This window comes from Crinia signifera, chromosome 2 (genome assembly GCF_055691185.1).
Source record: "Crinia signifera chromosome 2, ASM5569118v1, whole genome shotgun sequence".
Classification (NCBI taxonomy): domain Eukaryota; kingdom Metazoa; phylum Chordata; class Amphibia; order Anura; family Myobatrachidae; genus Crinia; species Crinia signifera.
In genome coordinates this window covers 201,869,610-201,888,392 of record NC_139218.1, presented here as the reverse complement: position 1 = coordinate 201,888,392, position 18,783 = coordinate 201,869,610, and the positions used below count along the sequence as shown (strand labels likewise).

General features: G+C 42.7%; 2 protein-coding genes across 3 annotated transcripts in view; one reads left to right on the top strand and one right to left on the bottom strand.

The window, feature by feature from the left end:
• Positions 1 to 6,671, top strand: part of DNALI1 (dynein axonemal light intermediate chain 1) — a 35,240-nt gene extending 28,569 nt beyond the window's left edge. For both annotated transcript variants that reach the window (XM_083173568.1, XM_083173567.1), the window contains exon 6: positions 6,284 to 6,671. In XM_083173568.1, coding sequence (XP_083029694.1) covers positions 6,284 to 6,319 — 36 coding nt within the window. In that variant the 3' untranslated portion in view covers positions 6,320 to 6,671. The remainder of the gene's footprint in view (positions 1 to 6,283) is intronic.
• Positions 6,672 to 7,824: 1,153 nt separating this feature from the next.
• Positions 7,825 to 18,783, bottom strand: part of GNL2 (G protein nucleolar 2) — a 48,843-nt gene continuing 37,884 nt past the window's right edge. Inside the window, exons 14-16 of the mRNA XM_083173564.1 lie at positions 12,185 to 12,264; positions 10,635 to 10,726; positions 7,825 to 8,006 (exon numbers count right to left, since the gene is read on the bottom strand). Coding sequence (XP_083029690.1) covers positions 7,866 to 8,006; positions 10,635 to 10,726; positions 12,185 to 12,264 — 313 coding nt within the window. The 3' untranslated portion in view covers positions 7,825 to 7,865. The remainder of the gene's footprint in view (positions 8,007 to 10,634; positions 10,727 to 12,184; positions 12,265 to 18,783) is intronic.

The window sequence follows — 18,783 nt, the reverse complement described above, 5'->3', positions numbered from 1 at the left end:
ACTGCATCCCGCATTAAACTACTGTACCTTTTCCCCATGCAGTGAACCCTGGGTTGGCACAAGCTAAACCATTGATTCTGTGGAATAAGTTTCCTGTGAGAACGCTAGAGGACACCTTTTGGTGCAAACTTCATTGTTGAGAGGATCAGTCCATTTCTGGTTCTTAACCCTGCTGACTAAATTAGTGGGGGTAATTAGCCATGGCTAATTGTATCCCCACATGCTATTTATCTAAAATATATGGTCCATTTTTTGCTTTATAGCATTTTGAATACCATCATCCAGCAAAACAACCACTTATTTGCGCTTGTAAAGGTCTGCCAGTAAAAGGAAATTAAGTTAATCTGTCTTGTCTATATTTACCCATCCGTTACATGCACCTGTGATAGGACAAAACATTGATTGGAGTATCTTCAAATGTATATATTCCCTTTCATCATAATGTAAAGCTTGGCATTTACATTTCCAATTACCAGGATTTTTAAATCAACTGAGGACATTTTTAAGTCAACAGCCACACTCAGACATAGTAAAGAAAGCTGTTAAGAATTTGTGAATAGATTCCACCTTGTGGTTTACATAGAAAATCAGAGCAGTTAAATAACATCAGGGGCGAAATGTAATAGAGTGCGATTTTTTAGACATGTGCGATTTTTGGTCAAAAACGGCCGAAATCGCACATTTTCCGAAAATCGCACATTTAATAGGTTGAAAATCGCGGTAAAAAATCGCACTTTTTACCGCGAAATCGCACTTTTAGAAGTGCGATTTTTAGTCACATTTCAATTCGCATCCAGATGTTTTCCCATTATAAAGTATACAACTCGCAAATGTAATAGGGTGCGATTTTTGGTCAATGTTACCAAAAATCGCAAAAAAAATAGACCAGGTTCTGACAGGCGAATTTGACAGAACCATGCACAGATCATTGAGATCTGTGCATGGTTCTGTTAATAAAAATGTGTAAAAGTGTTTTTATAAAAAAAAAAACGGCGTGGGGTCCCCCCTCCTAAGCATAACCAGCCCCGGGCTCATTGAGCCGGACCTGGTTCCAAAAATACGGGGGAACAAAAAGCATAGGGGTCCCCCGTATTTCTGAAACCAGCCCCGGACTCTTGGACCGGTCCTGGTTCCAAAAATACGGGGGACAAAAAATCTGGGGGTCCCCCGTATTTTGAAACCAGCACCGGGCTCCAACAGCCCGCGGTGTCATGCCACAGCCGGGGGACACTTTTTATACAAGGTCCCCCGGCCAAAACATGAGCACCGTGGCTGGTCAGCCTTGGACGGGGTACCTGGAGGAGTGGGGACCCCCCCAATAAAGGGGTCCCCCCCCCCCAGGCTTCACCCGTCCAGGGCTGAAGCCCGGGGCTGTCACCGGCGTCCGTGGCCAGTGGACGCCGGCCTGATAGGGTTAAATCCATCATACATATCATTACATTGCTTTTTACCGGCGAACTACAAGTGCCAGCAGACCTCCCCCGCATGCTGGGACTTGGAGAACCACAAGTCCCAGCATGCAGGGCATTAATGGGCCCGCTGGGACTTGTAGTCCACCTGTAAAAAGAATGTTTATAAAAAACACACACACAGAGAAGTACAAGTTTATTACACACACACACCTCAATTTTACACCAGCGTTACTTACCATTCCTGGATCCAGCGCTGGTCTGGCTGCTTTACAGCCGGCTCCCCCCGCACTGACAGGCAGCGGGGAGAACCGCTTTCTCCGTTGCCTGTCACCGGCTTTCTCCGTAGCTTCTGTAGCTCTGTCCCAGTGCTACAGAGGCTGAGAGCGTGATTGGCTGAGCTACAGTATGCGTCTCCATGGAGACGCATAGCTCAGTCCTGATTGGCTGAGCTATGCGTCTCCATGGAGACGCATACTGTAGCTCAGCCAATCACGCTCTCAGCCTCTGTAGCACTGGGACAGAGCTACAGAAGCTACGGAGAAAGCCGGTGACAGGCAACGGAGAAAGCGGTTCTCCCCGCTGCCTGTCAGTGCGGGGGGAGCCGGCTGTAAAGCAGCCAGACCAGCGCTGGATCCAGGAATGGTAAGTAACGCTGGTGTAAAATTGAGGTGTGTGTGTGTAATAAACTTGTACTTCTCTGTGTGTGTGTTTTTTATAAACATTCTTTTTACAGGTGGACTACAAGTCCCAGCGGGCCCATTAATGCCCTGCATGCTGGGACTTGTGGTTCTCCAAGTCCCAGCATGCGGGGGAGGTCTGCTGGCACTTGTAGTTCGCCGGTAAAAAGCAATGTAATGATATGTATGATGGATTTAACCCTATCAGGCCGGCGTCCACTGGCCACGGACGCCGGTGACAGCCCCGGGCTTCAGCCCTGGACGGGTGAAGCCTGGGGGGGGGGGACCCCTTTATTGGGGGGGTCCCCACTCCTCCAGGTACCCCGTCCAAGGCTGACCAGCCACGGTGCTCATGTTTTGGCCGGGGGACCTTGTATAAAAAGTGTCCCCCGGCTGTGGCATGACACCGCGGGCTGTTGGAGCCCGGTGCTGGTTTCAAAATACGGGGGACCCCCAGATTTTTTGTCCCCCGTATTTTTGGAACCAGGACCGGTCCAAGAGTCCGGGGCTGGTTTCAGAAATACGGGGGACCCCTATGCTTTTTGTTCCCCCGTATTTTTGGAACCAGGTCCGGCTCAATGAGCCCGGGGCTGGTTATGCTTAGGAGGGGGGACCCCACGCCATTTTTTTTTTTACTTTTTTTTTTTAGCACAAAATCGCATTTATGAAAATGCGCACATTTTCATGACTGAAAATGCGCACATTTTCATGACTAAAAATCGCGGCAAATCGCATTTTTTGCCGCTAATTCGCATCTCATTACATATGCGAATTCGCGGCAAAAAACGCGATTTTTAAAGGTGCGATTTTTTTTTAGTCTAAAAAAACGCACCCTATTACATTTCGCCCCCTGTTCTCTCTTAAATGTATCCTATAGACTACAGGGTAAAAATGAGTCAAGACCAGGATGAGACTACCTGTGGCAATGCAGATTCTGACAGTTTTGTAGTTGGCCCATGCTAAAATTGTAGCAGTGTATGCAGAGATTTGTAGTTCCATAGTAGCTGCAACATATTTATGTAATGAAAACAGAGGGGGTGATGCAGAGATGAAGGAAAGTTGGTTTTGCGATTGCGTTTTCACACTGCATATGCTGACAAGAGAAGTTACTGCAAATACAGTGATGTAACTGCATCTACACCTGTTACTGTATGGGTGTAACTGGTTGGTAATGGGGACTTTTTGTGCAGTTATATGCAGAGCAGCACCCTAACAGTTGATGGTTTGTGCAACCTTATAAGGAGAATAAAATTCCAGAAATTCTCCAAGGAATCCAGATGAAAACAGTGTCCTTTCTGGCGCAGCATCCCCCAATTGTCTAGTCAGTACCACATCTTTAAAATGGTTTATTGAAGATTTGGCATCAATACAAAGTGTCTTAATCATCTTATACAGCGTGTGATAAATGGCATCAACTTTGTAATGCCTTTCACAGAACTGCTGCCCGCTTCTTCAGATGGTTTATACCTATTTCCTGGAACCAGTATAATCATGTTTTTAATCCTCGCAGAGTGCCAGTGTCTAGCATGTTCAGTGCTGGGGATTTGGAGCAGAGTGTAATTATGCCTGCTTTTGGATGGATCATTTGCATGAGGAAGAGTGGTGGTGCCAGGACCAGTGCACAGTTTCTTGGCACTCTAGGCAGAACTTCTGTATACTGCCCCCATTCACCAATACCCACTTTCTAACCTCTCGGATGAAAGTGCAAAGCCAGCATCTTATAGATTCTACTGATTGCACCGGCATTAAGTTAATTTTGTAATAGACAGAATTAGTGATGCTCCCCAGATCCCAATGCCCTAGGAAGCTGCCTAATGATAGAGTTGGCTCTGGATGACTCTATGAAGTTAATCCTACAGGTAAGGGCAGTCTAACCATAATGTTTGCATAAGGTTTCCTGAGTGCGCAAAATGAGAGAAATCACAATGAAATTGCGTTCTCCTCTGCTTAAGGTTCGTAGGGAAATATTAACTAAGATGGGAGTTCTATTGAAGATGGTATGTTGTCCATAGCAACCAATCAGATTCTACTTAGATTCTTACCTTCTAGAAGGTGCTAAATAAATAAGTAGAATCTGATTGGTTGCTATGAGCAACATCCCATCTTCAATAGAAATCCCATCTTAGTCAATTTACCGTAGTATCTAGAAGCCAAATTGCAGTACATAAAGGCACATTTCCTTTATTCCAATCATGAACAATTATATTCCATCCTGCAATCTCCCTGCATCCCGTCTAATGATTGTAAGCTCTCACGAGCAGGGCCCTCCTTCCCTCATGTGATTTACCTTCTAAACTATCTTTAATGGCACCCAATACTGTGGTTTTCTGCCACGCTGATACTTATTCCAGTGACCTCTGCTGATGCAGCAATAGTTATGTAAAGGTGCCCACAGACGCTACAATTGTACTGTGCTATGCGTTTTTGACTGTACAATGGTTCTATACAATTTTTCTTCCAGCTTGCTATGAGATGTGCACTTGGATGCATGTGATGAACCCATGTTTGTAATGTTAAATTTCAGATGTAGTCTAAAAAGTACGTGCAGCACGTACTTTTTTAGACATACAATTTCGGGCTCCTGGGAACATAAACACCATCCAATAATTGTACATAAGATGCAATTTGTGCTTAAAAAGTACAAAACGCATTCGATAATTGATGTGTCTGTGGGCACCTTAACCTGTATTCAGCAAGTCACTGTTTTGCTCATTCCTTTATGTACTCTGTAATTAGGCACTGCTGATCCCTTGTAGCGCAATATAAAGGATAATAATAATACAATTTAATAAAAGCCTACTCCGGGACATACCTGAAGCCTTAAACACATGGGCGATAAAATTAGTAATATTGCTAATTTTAGTCTGAGTGATATTGCTCATTGTATCGCGCAGTGCGTATGCTGTACACAATGTGCACTCTGTCCATGCATGTACAGGCAATGGGGTGGATAGGTAACGAGGGCCATGCAAAATGCAGCATGGCCCCTTGCCGGCATCGACAAGTGTGTATGCACTTGCCGATAATCAGCTGCAGGGATAGTTATGTGTGTGTACACACCTTAAACTGCATAGTGTCACGGTGGAGGAGTCTTCCCCGTGCATTCTTCCTTAGCTTGCTAGGCCTCCACCAAATAAGCATTTGTCTAAACTCTGACACATGCTGTGATGTAAGGGAAGCAAAATACATTTACTGTTATTCTTGCAAGATAAATACTGTCTGCTTTTGCAAGTTGCAAACAGCTTTATTTATACACTACAACTAAGAATTCAATTTGGACAGATTTCTTACAAATGTAAAATATATCTACACATTACATCTGTCCCACCTACAGTGCAACATGGTGTAACTCAGGTGCACAGTTACTTGCTCTTTCTTGCGGTGCTCGGTATCAGGCCACTATGGCTGCCGCCTATTATAGGAAATGTGAGGTTATAGATCATTTTAGCAGTAGTCTAACCAATTTTCTGGTTGGAACGGAAATCTGGTAATCAAATGGATGCAACCAATCGGTCTGTATGACCATTTTGTAGGCTCTTTTGGTGTATAGCCACCTTTAACGATGCACACATAAAAAACATGAGACTATTGCTAAAATGATCTACACCTGTAAAACCTCGTATTTGTAAAGACGGTTATGGGACAATTATAGATTGACCTTGAAAACATTATACATGATCTTGGTCCAATCACACAACATTCATCACAACTAGGCAGGTAAGGGCATAGATTTGGTGTGGTTTATAAGAATAGTTTTGCATACCGTGTGGAAAATCAGTACTTCAGAATTCTATTCAATTTTCTAGACATGTCCTCAGTCTATATAAAGGGGTTCCTTACCAAGGTTCTCAAGTCATACCAAACAGAACTTGAAAGGTATACTTGAGAACAGGTGACTTAATACCTGTCATTTTGATTTAACCACCTCTGCTCAAGCATGGATATCACTAAAATCATAACTATTAGTGTGCCTGGAGGACCAAGGTTAGGAAAGACTAGTTAATAGTTTTGTATGAAAATGAAGGCTTCATTCTAAATGAAAGTGTGATATTGGGGCATAACCGAGGAATTAAAGTACTCCAATTTCTCTCCAACAGCAGTGGCTTTGCAGCAAAATACTCCTAATCTTTTGTTTACAGATCCAGACGGCAGTCTTTGTTCTATAATGATTTCAAAATCTGTTTTTTATTCCAGGCACAGCTAGAAGGAATTATTGCGCCCAAGAAGTAACAACCCAGGAGTAACATCTGTGGACAGGATGTCTACAATCTGGTTTTCATGCTAGTGCTAATGCCAAGAAACTAATAATTTTACCTCTAGGACATACTTGTAATTCTGTTTGGCTTTTATATATTAAAATCTCTTCAGTCGACATGAAAAAAATGTTAAGAAGTTGCTTATTCTATAATGAAACACCTCAATATTTTAATATCCAAGTTCTTTGATGATAAATTGTTCCAACCCCTTTCCAAGTCTCATTGTATTGCGTTGACTCTTAATAGGGAATGCTGCACGTCAAAGCGCTGACCAAACACTCTGACCGAATCCATCTGCCGCTTGCACAGGTCAGATCAGTCAGACACCCCCACCCCCACCCTAGAGCTACTCTACATATTTCTGAAGGTTTTTTTTTTTTCTTAATTAAATTTAAAAACTTTCTTTAAAATATTGGCAGAATATATGCCAATTACCCAAAGCCATGGTCTTGTTAGTGGATAGTAAAAGGGAGGAACACCAAAAGTAGGTGACCCTAAATAAACTGGAGCCAGTCTCCATTTACAAGCAGACATTTTGGGGTTAAATTACTAAAGGCTTCTACAAATGAAAGGGTGTGGTATAGTAGCCCGACAGTCGGGATTCCAACAGTCATTAGTCAGACGTCGGAATCCCGACTGCACAGCGTGGGGAAGGCAATGAAGCCCCTTGCGGGCTCGCTGCGCTCACCACGCTGCGGGCACGGTGGCAAGCTGTGCTCCCCACCTATTTTATTCTCCCTCTATGGGGGTCGTGGACCCCCACGAGGGAGCAGTCGGGATTGGAATGACTGTCAGAATCCCGACTGTCGGGGTCCGGCACCCAAATGAAAAGAGGTGATGTGGCCCATAGTAACCAATCAGATTCTGTCTATCATGTCTCTATTGCATCCTTTTTAATTTTAGAACCTTTAGTACATTTACCCCTATAAATAGGACCTCATAGGGCAGGAGTGGCCAAACCGGTCCTCGAGATCTACCACCGGTCCACATTTTCCAAATCACCTAGCTGCTGCACAGATGTAGTCATTACTGTCACATTTTCAAACATGCTGCATTCATTCCTACTATAGATCCACAGGTTGCCTGGAAAACATGCACCGTTGGTAGATCTTGAGGACAGGTTTGGCCACCCCTGTCATAGGGGGTTGGTGGTCCAGGACCATATAAAATCATTTATGGTTAGTGTGATAGGCAAAACCAGTGCTGGTGGTTGTCAGTCAGAATGTGTGGACAGGGCCTTATTGTGGTGTCCTCCACCACCACATATGGGTGACCGGCAAACACAATTTAGTTAATTTAATATTTTTTTTCTCAGTGCCAAACTTTGGACCTAGGGGTTACACTATAACCACTAATATTGAGGTCTCAAGTAAAAGCACTGACATAAATAGCTTTAACTTTTATGTACCCTGTTTTTTTTAAAAGTGGTAATCCTTCAGAAAATGGTCTTTTAATATAAAGAGGAACCACATACAGCAATTGAAAACTTTAACCCTTTAATGAAATAACAGATACAATGATCAATGTTTCGGTTTTGATTTCTTTTGACCGACTTTCGGGTCCACTTTCTTTTTGTTGCGATTCTTGTTCTTGACATTGTGAGTGTCGTAATACCGTACTCCTATTTTCTTTGAATGTTGCTGCCTCTCGATCCTCCTCCTCTGCAATAGAGAAACGTGATGTTAAGGAATGGAAATATAACAACCACTAAAGGGGAAAAAATTAAGATATTTTAAAATAAATGACAGCTTGATATTGTGCTTTACAAAATATCAATGGCAAACTGACATGCTAAAAATCCATGTGTGTACAGTTTATCCCATTTACTATAGTTTGTGTTATGTTAATTAGTGGTAACTATATTTTACACAATCATGCAGATGACATTATGCACTGCACGTATGCAAAACAGAGGGCCAGATGTACCAAGCTTTAAAAAGTGATAAAATGGAGAGTGATAAACTACCAGCCAATTAGCTCCTAACTTATGTTTCAAACTCAGCCTGTAGCATGGCAGTGAGCAGCTGATTGGCTGGTTGTTTATCACTCAGTTTTATCACTTTTCAAGCTTAGTACATCTGGCCCTAATACAGATATGACCAAAGTTGCTGCAATAAGTAAACTACTCCAAAGAAAAGTGCACTGTTCATTGAGTAGTTTCACTAGTTGTCACTAAAAACGTTAAGACCTCAGCAGATAAGATCTGCCTTTTTAATGTTGAGGATTAAAGAATGAAGAATGCAGAGTTTTCAAAATTTGACTACATGAAGTAATGTTCCAGCCATGTTGGAGAGCGGATTTATTAACATGTTATTACAATGACAATGGTCAATGGGTGCATTGTACAAGCTGATATTTGGGAGTAGCTTGTATTGGTTCAAACCGCATGTGCTCTCCGATATGTGATTAGTAAACAATACTATACATTAAAAAAGGAAAAAGCACTTTATTTAAGTCGCCATTTTCAAGCATGGGGACAGTAGTGTAGCAATACCCACGCGGTGGTTTGTGGGAGCTGGGGTCTGCGAGGGCTATTGCCAAAATTGCCTGGACCGCAGAAAAGACAAAGGGACTGCCTGAAATTTCTGATGCCAGGTAGGGGGAGTTCTATTTATAGTTGCACTTCTGCAAGAGGGAGATCTATCAGTTTGTCAAACCAATGCTTTATAGTGGAAAACAAAAAAAAAGGTCCTGGTTCAGAACGGCACGACCGCTCAAACGGCACATCTGAGCGGTAAAGATGATGAATACCCACCAAAACATCAATTTGCCACAGCATTGTGCCCAGTTCTTTAGCACAGAACTCAAACAAGCCACTGAGCCACACCACGTAGAGAGGCATAGCCATATACTAAGCAGCACCAGGCTTTCTTGTATCCATAGATGTGATTACTCAAGTAACCATTTACTAATAAGTAGTAAAATTTATCAATCACAGATATAATAGTAATCAATGTGATAGGCTATGTAAACAGCAGGCAAATATATTAGATGAGGGGCACTAGGTTTTATTTAACAGAGGGTTCAAATGATTTAATTTATTAAATGGGCCACTAGTAATTACTATTACCCACAGATATGCCAGAAGCATGCTCTATGCGCTAGGGCAGAGGTTCCCAAATGCGGTCCTCAAGGAACCCCAACGGTCCATGTTTTAGGTATATCCATGGCTCAGCACAGATGGTTAAATCAGACTGACTGAATCACTAATTAAGTCACCTGTGGCCCAAGCATGGATATACTTAATACCTGGACTGTTGGGGTGCCTTGAGGACCGCTTTTGGGAACCTATGTGCTAGTGTCAAGTTGTGCTTGCTTTTCAGAAGATGTAACTGGTACAACCGCATGTTTTCATCTGGTTTTATCATGTGGTTTATGGCAGTGATGAGGAACCTTTGGCCTCCCAGCATGCCCTGCTCCAGTTTTGCTATTTGGCCATGCTAAACCTGTTGCAGAGCATGCTGGCATGTGTAGTTCACCAGCAGCTGGAGGGCCGAAGGTTCCCCATCCCTGGTTTAGGGGTTTGCAACCAACACATCAGTTTTGATTTCTGCACCCAAATTGCCAGATGATAAATCATCAAGAGCCGAAAACCAAATCTGATGTGTGTCAGTTTGCAAACGGTACTTTCATAAATTTTACCCTTTGGACATAATTCAGACCTGTTTGCAGGACAAATTTGTTCTCAAAATGGGAAACTGGAGGTGGAACAGATGTAACTTGTGCAGAGGGTTAGATTTAGGTGGGGGTGTGGAAATCTAGATTGCAGTGTAAAAATAAGCATCCTGTATTTATCCTGCAAAGAAACAAAATAACACCCAAATAGAACTCTCTCTGCATATATGTTACATCTGCCCCACCTGCAACACAACATGGTTTTGCCCATTTTGAGAACAAATTTATCCTGCGATCAAGTCTGAATTAGACCCATTGTTCAGGAACGATCGTATTAAGTTGATATAAGAGCGGTGTTGAATTAACATTTAAAACCTACATTTAAAACCTTTCCATCTAACATGGGCTTCATGAATAGAAAATAAACACATTCTCTACCCCAACCCCCTGCTACTGATGGTGGAGAGACGGAATTAATTTAGAAATCATTGATCTTCACCCAGAGATTCCAGAACACAGCACTGGGTTATCTTTTTAAAGCAGATGGTGGAACAGGGAAAGTATGGCATGTACCCTGTTAAAAATTAAACCGAGTGTAGACAAATAACACCTGTGTGCAAACATGCTTTTACCCATGTTTCTACAGACCAATACAATAGCCAGAAACGATCTACCTCTTTTGAAGTTAGTTTCTTCTGTGGCATTTTACTTTCATCGTCATTCTCATCTTCAAATCGTTTCCTTTTCTTTCCTGGTGTATTCCTCCCTTAGATATACATATGACATTACATAAACATTAAACCTGCACATCATTTTAGGTGAGCACCAAAATCTGAGTTACAGAGTGCACTAGAAGGATAGGTATCTTAAGTACTTAGCATTACACAGTGGGGGTTATTCTGGATGGTTTGGTCCCCCGTGTGTTCGCACGGGGGACCAACGTTCTGTGTCTGCGAATGCAGACGCAGGGTGCAAGCGGGCACAGCAAACTGAATGTTCGCCGTCCCACTTGCACCAGGGGGTGTGGGGCGGTGGCGAAGGGGCACAGCCGATGGGAACACCCAGCATGCCCTGCGGGCGGCGTCTAGTAAATTTGCAGCCTTGAGAGTCAACCAGAAAAAGGTCCTGTATGTGCAAGGTATACAACGCATCTCTATAGTGATACCAACACCAAAGACACGGACTGAAAGTCACTCATTTATATCCATAGTAAACTGAACATTTATGTGGAATAGAAGTTTAAAAAAATATATATTAAAAAACTAATTAATAAAAAGTTTTTGTTATATAATTTACAGCTATTTGATCATTGTGTCCTCTTGGTTAACCCTTTGAGTGCCAAGTGAATTTGTCAAAATAGGTGTGAAATTGCCAAAATTTTTAATCATCATAATGACCTGTAATGTTGACCTTATATAGGAAATATTGCATGGATCGCTCTGTGTACACACCCTATAGCGATGGTGATGCACGGTCCCGCACTTCACCATCATTCGCAGAGATAGGCCTTGCATGCACTGTCTATTCTGCTTAGATCTCACTGTTTTGGCTATGAGTATAGGCAAAACACTGCTCAGCACACATCACAGGTGCATTGCATGTGCTGAGCGATCTCTGCTTAGGCAGATAGCTCTGCACAGGGTACTGTTTGCCCCGTGTGTACGGTACTTTACATTCACTTAGCTTTACCAATACACTGCACCACGCAGCATTTCCATTCAGCATTGACAATTACAGGTTAATCTCTCTAGAAATTTAGAGGCTGCAAAAATAAGATCCCATTGGGCTACCATAGCTGGAGGTACAGGGGTTCCCATAAAACAAAAAAAGTCTCTGGTAGAATATTTTATTTAAACCTGTAAGACAAATTCTAATAATTCTCTTGTTTAGTTTTGAAAATGAAATCCTGCATCTGACTGGTTGCTCGGGGTTACAACCTACACTAGTCCCTTTTCCTTGTGAGCTAATCTTCATAAATGTACCTAAATGTATTTCGCTGCTAGAGACTTGCTGTGCTAGGCATTATCAGCAATAAGGATATTTTTCAAGAGGATGAACAGCATGTGATAATTGCATAGTTAAGAAGTTCAAAAAATAAATTACCCATAGGCAGTGAAGCACAGAGGGCAGTTAATTAATGGGTATTAATGGACAAGGATGATTATAAAATTGGAGAGCAGCTGTAGGTTACATGTAGAGATTCCTGAGGGAAATATTAAATTACCTTCATTTTGCTGATCGTCTTGGTCGTCATCTGTCTTTTTTGGTTTTGCAAACATGTGTTCACTTAGCTCTTTAGGAATTCTAGTTGGATAAAAAAGTAGAACAAATTAGTATGCAAGCTTACAAATAATGTATACAAGAAGTGCACGCTACTGAGGTAAAAACATTCTCAATAATACTGTACTGAAACAAAAGCACAATATTTATTCTTATTTAATCATCATCATAACCTCTAACCATAAATAAAGTGTTTAAGTACAGTCTACATTGTGTACGAAGACCTCAGTCGTATCCATTAGTATGCCTTGTTAATGTTTACTCACAATTGATATTTCACCTGAATTCATAGAACATATTAGTGCATTATTTCTACAATAACTACCACATAACTTACTTTTTCCAATCAAAACACACACTGTAATGATCAAAAGTATTTAGCCACACCTGTTAATTATTGAATTCAGGTGTTTAAATTGGACCGGTTGGAAAGATGTATAAAATGAAGCAGCTAGCCATAGTCTCCATTGCAAACATTTGTGATACAAAACAGGTTGTTCTGAAGAAGGGCTTAGTGCCTTTAAGCGTGGTTCTGTGATAGGATGCAACTTTGCAATAAGACGGTTCATGAAATTTCATCCCTGCTAGATATTCCATGGTCAACTGTAAGTAATATTATGGTTTAGGAACAACAACTCAACCATAAAGCGAAAGACCATGTAAAATAACAGAGCGGGGTCTCTACTGATTTCATAGCTTGAGAGTTCAGAGATTTCATCAGCACTAATGTACAAACAAAAACAAAGTAGTGGGAGCTTAATGGAGTGGTTTTCCATGACCCAGCAGCTGAATGCAATCCTCACATCACCAAGTTCAATGCCAAGTGTCAGATAGAGCGTAAACTGCATTATACCAACTGTGAAATAACGTGGAGAAGGGATAATGGTATGGGGCAATTTTTCAGGGTTTGGCTAGGTACCTTATCTCCACTGAAGCGCAATCTTAATGCTTTAGCATACCAAGACATATTGAACAATGTTTTGCTTTCAATTTTGTGGCAACAGTTTGGGGAAGGAAGGCCCTTTCCTATAACTACAGGACTGTGTCCTGGTACACAAAGCAAGGACTATAAAGACATGGTATAATGAGTATAGTGTGGAAGAACTTGACTGGCACACAGAGCCCTGACCTCAACCCAATCAAACACCTTTGGGATGAACAGGAACGGAGATTGGGAGTCAGGCCTTCTCGTCCAAAATCAGTGACCTCATAAAGGCTCTACAGCATGAATGGGCATAAATTCCCACAGAAACACTCCAAAATTGTTTGGAAACACTCTTTGGAAACACTCTCGAGAGTTGAAGCTGCTATAGCTAGAAAAGGGGGACCAACTTCATATTAAAATAATATGTATTTGAATATGTTAGTGTTATGGTCAGAACGAACTCTGCTGGTAACTTGGAATCATAATCCTAATATCCCTGCATAGTGATCAGCTATCATTAGTCTGTATTTGGGCAGGAAAGTATTTTGTATTCGTGAGGGGTGTATTGGACTTTCCCTATTCACACCTAGCAGCAAAACTTTGGTCTGGGTAGGGCTATCAATTAAGGGTCAGACACAGGTCTGATACATTTCTATTTAACCTGAATCTGGATGGCTGATTGCCTTGTGCAGCTTTCAAGTGTGGTAGCGTAAAGCATGACAAAATATTATTAAGATTATTGGAGATATACCGAAGATAAAACAAGAGAGCAAAGGAGTAAAACAATCTAACTTCTAAAATACCCCAAACAGACTGCTATCAATATTTAACAGTGAGCTAAGGACATCACCACCCAGAGGCGGAACTACCATTGGTGCAGCAGGTGCATTGCACCGGGGCCCCTGAGGACTAAGGGGCCCATTGCTGTCTAGACCAGCAGCTTGTACCCCTGTCACCCAAGGATGTGGGGCCTAAATTGTTCTTTTGCACCTGGGCCCACCACTCACAAGTTCCGCCCCTGTCACCACCTCCAACACATACTGAATGCACGGCCTGGACACCCCTCGCTGAGCTCCCTGCCTGCAGGTCTCCATACACACGGCGATTATGGACAGCGATAATCGCGGTCATCGCTGGGGGGGAAGCTGCTCAGTGCATACACACTGAGCGGCTTTCACCCTGCCGGCACTGTCAGATAGCTTTGTATAGCAAAGCGCTATGCAAAGCCATCCACAAAGCCGCTCATCTGCTGTAATACAAGCCAATGGCCCTTATTCTGATCTGTGCGGCCGGAGCCGCATACGTTGCTCCGGCCGCACAAACCAATCCCCGCCTACAAGACGGATCGCCACGGCCGTCCGTACGCGGACGGCTGGCGATCCGCATGAAAATGGTGGGGCGTACGCCTCCACCATGGTGGGAGCTGCCCCCTGCATTCGATGGTCGACGACCATCGAAGGCAGGGCCGCACGCTCCCCCCGCTCACGCAAGCTTAGACCACACGGACAATCGTCCGTGTGAAAGCTTGTATTTGTATATCCGGCGATGTCAGCTTTCCGCCCCCATCACTGGCGTCATAGCCTCATTACCATGCATACGCCCCGCGTTTGCATGGGAACGCCCATGAAACGCGGGGCGTATACATAGGTAAATGAGGCTATCAAGCCCCTCACGCCCCTATACGCCCCCTTTGCGGCGTATAATTTTTGTGTGCGGCGAATTCGCCTGCACATGCGCAGAGTGACCTCTGCGCATGTGCAGAGTGAAAACATCGGCGGTACGGCCGCACGCGGGCCGTACCGCACAGATTAGAATAAGGGCCAATGAGAGGCTTTCCCGGCAATGATGCGGGAGCGCGCATCACCACTCATCGCCGGGCAGTACACACAATGTTTTCATAGGCTTTCAGCTCAAAATCACCCAGTGTGTATGGGCCTTATGACCTATTCTCATAGCCATTGCTTTCTGTTTAGCCTAATATCACTAGTCACATTTTCTCTGTAACAATTTCAGTGTGCCAGATTCAACATCAGTTCTTTCTGTACTGTATATATCCCTCTACACCTGCTTCTGTCTCTGTACTGTATATGTCCCTCTACACCTGCTTCTCACACTTATGGTGTGTACACATGGTCAGATGTGCCTTAAAGGTGCCCATACACGTTACAATTATTGTATACAATATTGTATACAATATCGCATCTCATAGCATATCGGTTTTGCGATGATATCAGATGTCATGAGATCTAGTACAAAAAGTATGTGCTGCACATACTTTTTGTACTAGATCTCATCTCATCTGATCTCATCGCAAAACCAATATGCTATGAGATGCGATATTGTATACAATATTGTATACAATAATTGTAACGTGTATGGGCACCTTTAGATCCTATCCACAATCCGATCAGATAGGATCGAGGATCGTGGATAGGATCTTAAGGCACATCCGATTTGCATCCAATCTTGTCTTATAGTGCAGATCTGCACTATATAGACAAGGCAGCCAAGACTTTCTGGCTTCCGATACGTGAATGCGCATCGGGATCGCAAGGGTTAAAACCCTTGCGATCTGCATCCGATCCAATGTTGACTATATCGTCAACATCGGAAAGGAAATCGGACCGTGTGTACACACTATTATGGTGTGTACACACGGTCAGATGTGCCTTAAGATCCTATCCATGATCCGATCTGATAGGATCGTAGATAGGATACATCCGATTTGCAACCAATCTTGACTATATAGTGCAGATCTGCACTATATAGACAAGGCAGCCAAGAGTTTCTGACTTCCGATACGTGAACGCGCATCGGGATCGCAAGGGTTAAAACCCTTGCAATCTGCATCAGATTCCGATCCGATGTTGGCTATATCGTCAACATCGGAAAGGAAATCGGACTGTGTGTACAATCTATTACCCTAACTCTGTATTTATTTTTCTACTTTCCATATTGACACTATCTTTCAGAACTATATTATAGTACAGGGAGCCATGTTTCCTCAATCCTGTGCTATACTCTTTCCCTCTGCATGCTTTCTGCCCCCTAGCAGGGTTTGTTGGGTCATGGGCCACAGTGCAGGGCTGTTAGGGGGTTGAGGGTACAGGCCTATGGACTAGAGAAGGATAGAAGGGAAAGAACTCCTTTATCCGTTCTCTCTACCTGCTGCCTCATGTACTGACCATCCCTGCCATGCTAACTTCTTGCATTTAGGTCTCCTTACCTGCACCTAATGTCACCTGTCTTTCTACCCATCCCTCAAGATTTTAAGCTCCTTGGAGCAGGGCCTCTTCTCACAGCTCTCTTCTTCCCAAACACAGGAATGCCCAAACAGACGAACGGTAAAGTGCCCGAACACCCGAGTGCTTGCGAGCCCACCTCAAAATGTAGTGTAGAGTAGGTGATTATGTACTAAACAAGGCATATTGACAATGGAAAAATACACTCCACATTGGCCCTAATTCTGGTTCACTCACAAAGGCAAATTGCTTCTCAAAATGGACAAAACCATGTGCACTGCAGGTGGGGCAGATGTAACTTGTGCAGAGAGAATTAGATTTGGGTGGGGTTTTACTTCAAAGTGAGATCTATATTGCATTGTAAAAATAAAGCAGTCAGTATTTTCCCTGCAAAGAAACAAAATAACTCACCCAAATCTAATTCTCTCTGCACAAGTTACATCTGCCCCCAACCCTGCAATGCACATGGGGCCTTATTCTAGTTCACTCTGACAAAATCCTTCTTAGATGGACAAAACCTTGTGCACTGCAGGGGGGTAGATGTAAAATGTGCAGAGATAATTAGATTTGGGAGAGTTATTTTATTTCTGTGCAGGGTAAATACTGGCTGCTTTATTTCTACACTGCAATATAGATCTCACTTTGAAGTGAAACCCCACCCAAATCTAATTCTCTCTGCACAAGTTATATCTGCCCCACCTGCAGTGCACATGGTTTTGTCCATCTAAGAAGGATTTTATCAGAAAGAGTGAACTAGAATAAGGCCCATATTCAGATCTTTATATTGCAGTACAAATTTGTTCACAAAATGGGCAAAACCAGGTGCACTGCAGGTGGGGCAGATGTAACATGTATAGAGTGAGATTTGTGTGAGTTATTTTGTTTCTGTGCAGAGTGAATACTGCCTGCATTATTTTTACACTGCAATTTCAGTTTCAACACACCCCACCCAAATTTAACTCTCTCTGCACGTTACATCTGCCCCACCTGCAGCGCACATGGTTTTGCCCATTTTGAGAACATATTTGTACTGCAATCAGATCTGAAGGGCGATGGTTTTGTCCATTTAAGAAGGAATTTGCCTTTGCGAGTGAATCAGAATAAGTGCCCTTGTGTGTTCCAGTGCCACAACATGCAGATATAGCTGCGCTCATAGATGCTGTGTCAATTACAACCTGTTAAACATAAAAACCAATAACCACTTTTGTCACCTCTGCATATGAAATGACACAAATACTCTTTTGTTTTCTTGTTTCTGGGGCGGAGTATACCGCCATGCAAACTCTGCTCTTTGGGGAAGACGTAAAAGTTTAAAGAGTTAGTTTCTTTATTCCACTCTTACAGTACGTTTAGATATTTAATTTCCTCTGTTTAAAGTTAAAACCAAAACAGTTTGTTCATATATTTTTAACTTGGCGTTAAGGTCTTAATTATAATTTTCATTCAAACGTGCAACAAAATGTGCCAGCACACCAATATTTCATTAGCGGATACCTCAAAACAGATCCAGTGGCTCCAATCCCAAAGTTTCACAGCATGTGGTGGAGATGTTATGCTCTAGCACTAGTGCTAATGAGAGAATGTTACTTACTCATTTGAAAACCATTAGATTTAATAAACAGTCATTAAATCCCTCAATGATGTCTCATGACCATGGTCAGATTCCTAGAGCATTGCTACATCCTGGCAGTCAATCTCCACTGGGCACTGCTAAAGAGTTAATTGCAATGTTTGGTAAGGGCGAGTAACTATTTTCACCCCAAAAGATCTCTGTGATATTCCAAGAATCTATTGTCGTCAGGCAGCAAAACGGGGCTTGGGTGTGAAAAGGATGACTTCCGTACAAAACAAACAAGTGTACAGAGAATGAAAGCAACGACAAACGTAGCAAGCCATACCTTTATATGTATACGTGCAGAATAATAAAATACAACTTTTATATCCTTTGTGACTCTGTCCTACTTCAAATAAGGCACTACATAGGTCTCTAACCATATGAAAGGCATCTGGATACAGCAGTGGTGAAACTTGTGGCTGGTGAGCTCAGGTGCAAAAATATAATCTTGCAGTGGGTGACCTGGAGAGGCAGAGGGTGGCAGGGAAAACCAGTGAGGGACAAAAAAAAGTGACAGGTGTACCAGTGGACCCCTTAGTCCTCAGGAACCCTGATGTACTGCAACTGCTGCACCAATGAGAGTTCCACCTCTGGGCTACAAATACTTTTGCAGTAGCATTCAGCAAAGCAAGAATTCTACCAAATACCAAACAAAATAGCAATAAGGCTCATTCACATATTTTGTATATTCTCCCCGTGCTTGCGTGGGTTTCCCCCGGGTGCTCCGGTTTCCTCCCACTTTCCAAAAATATACTGGTAAG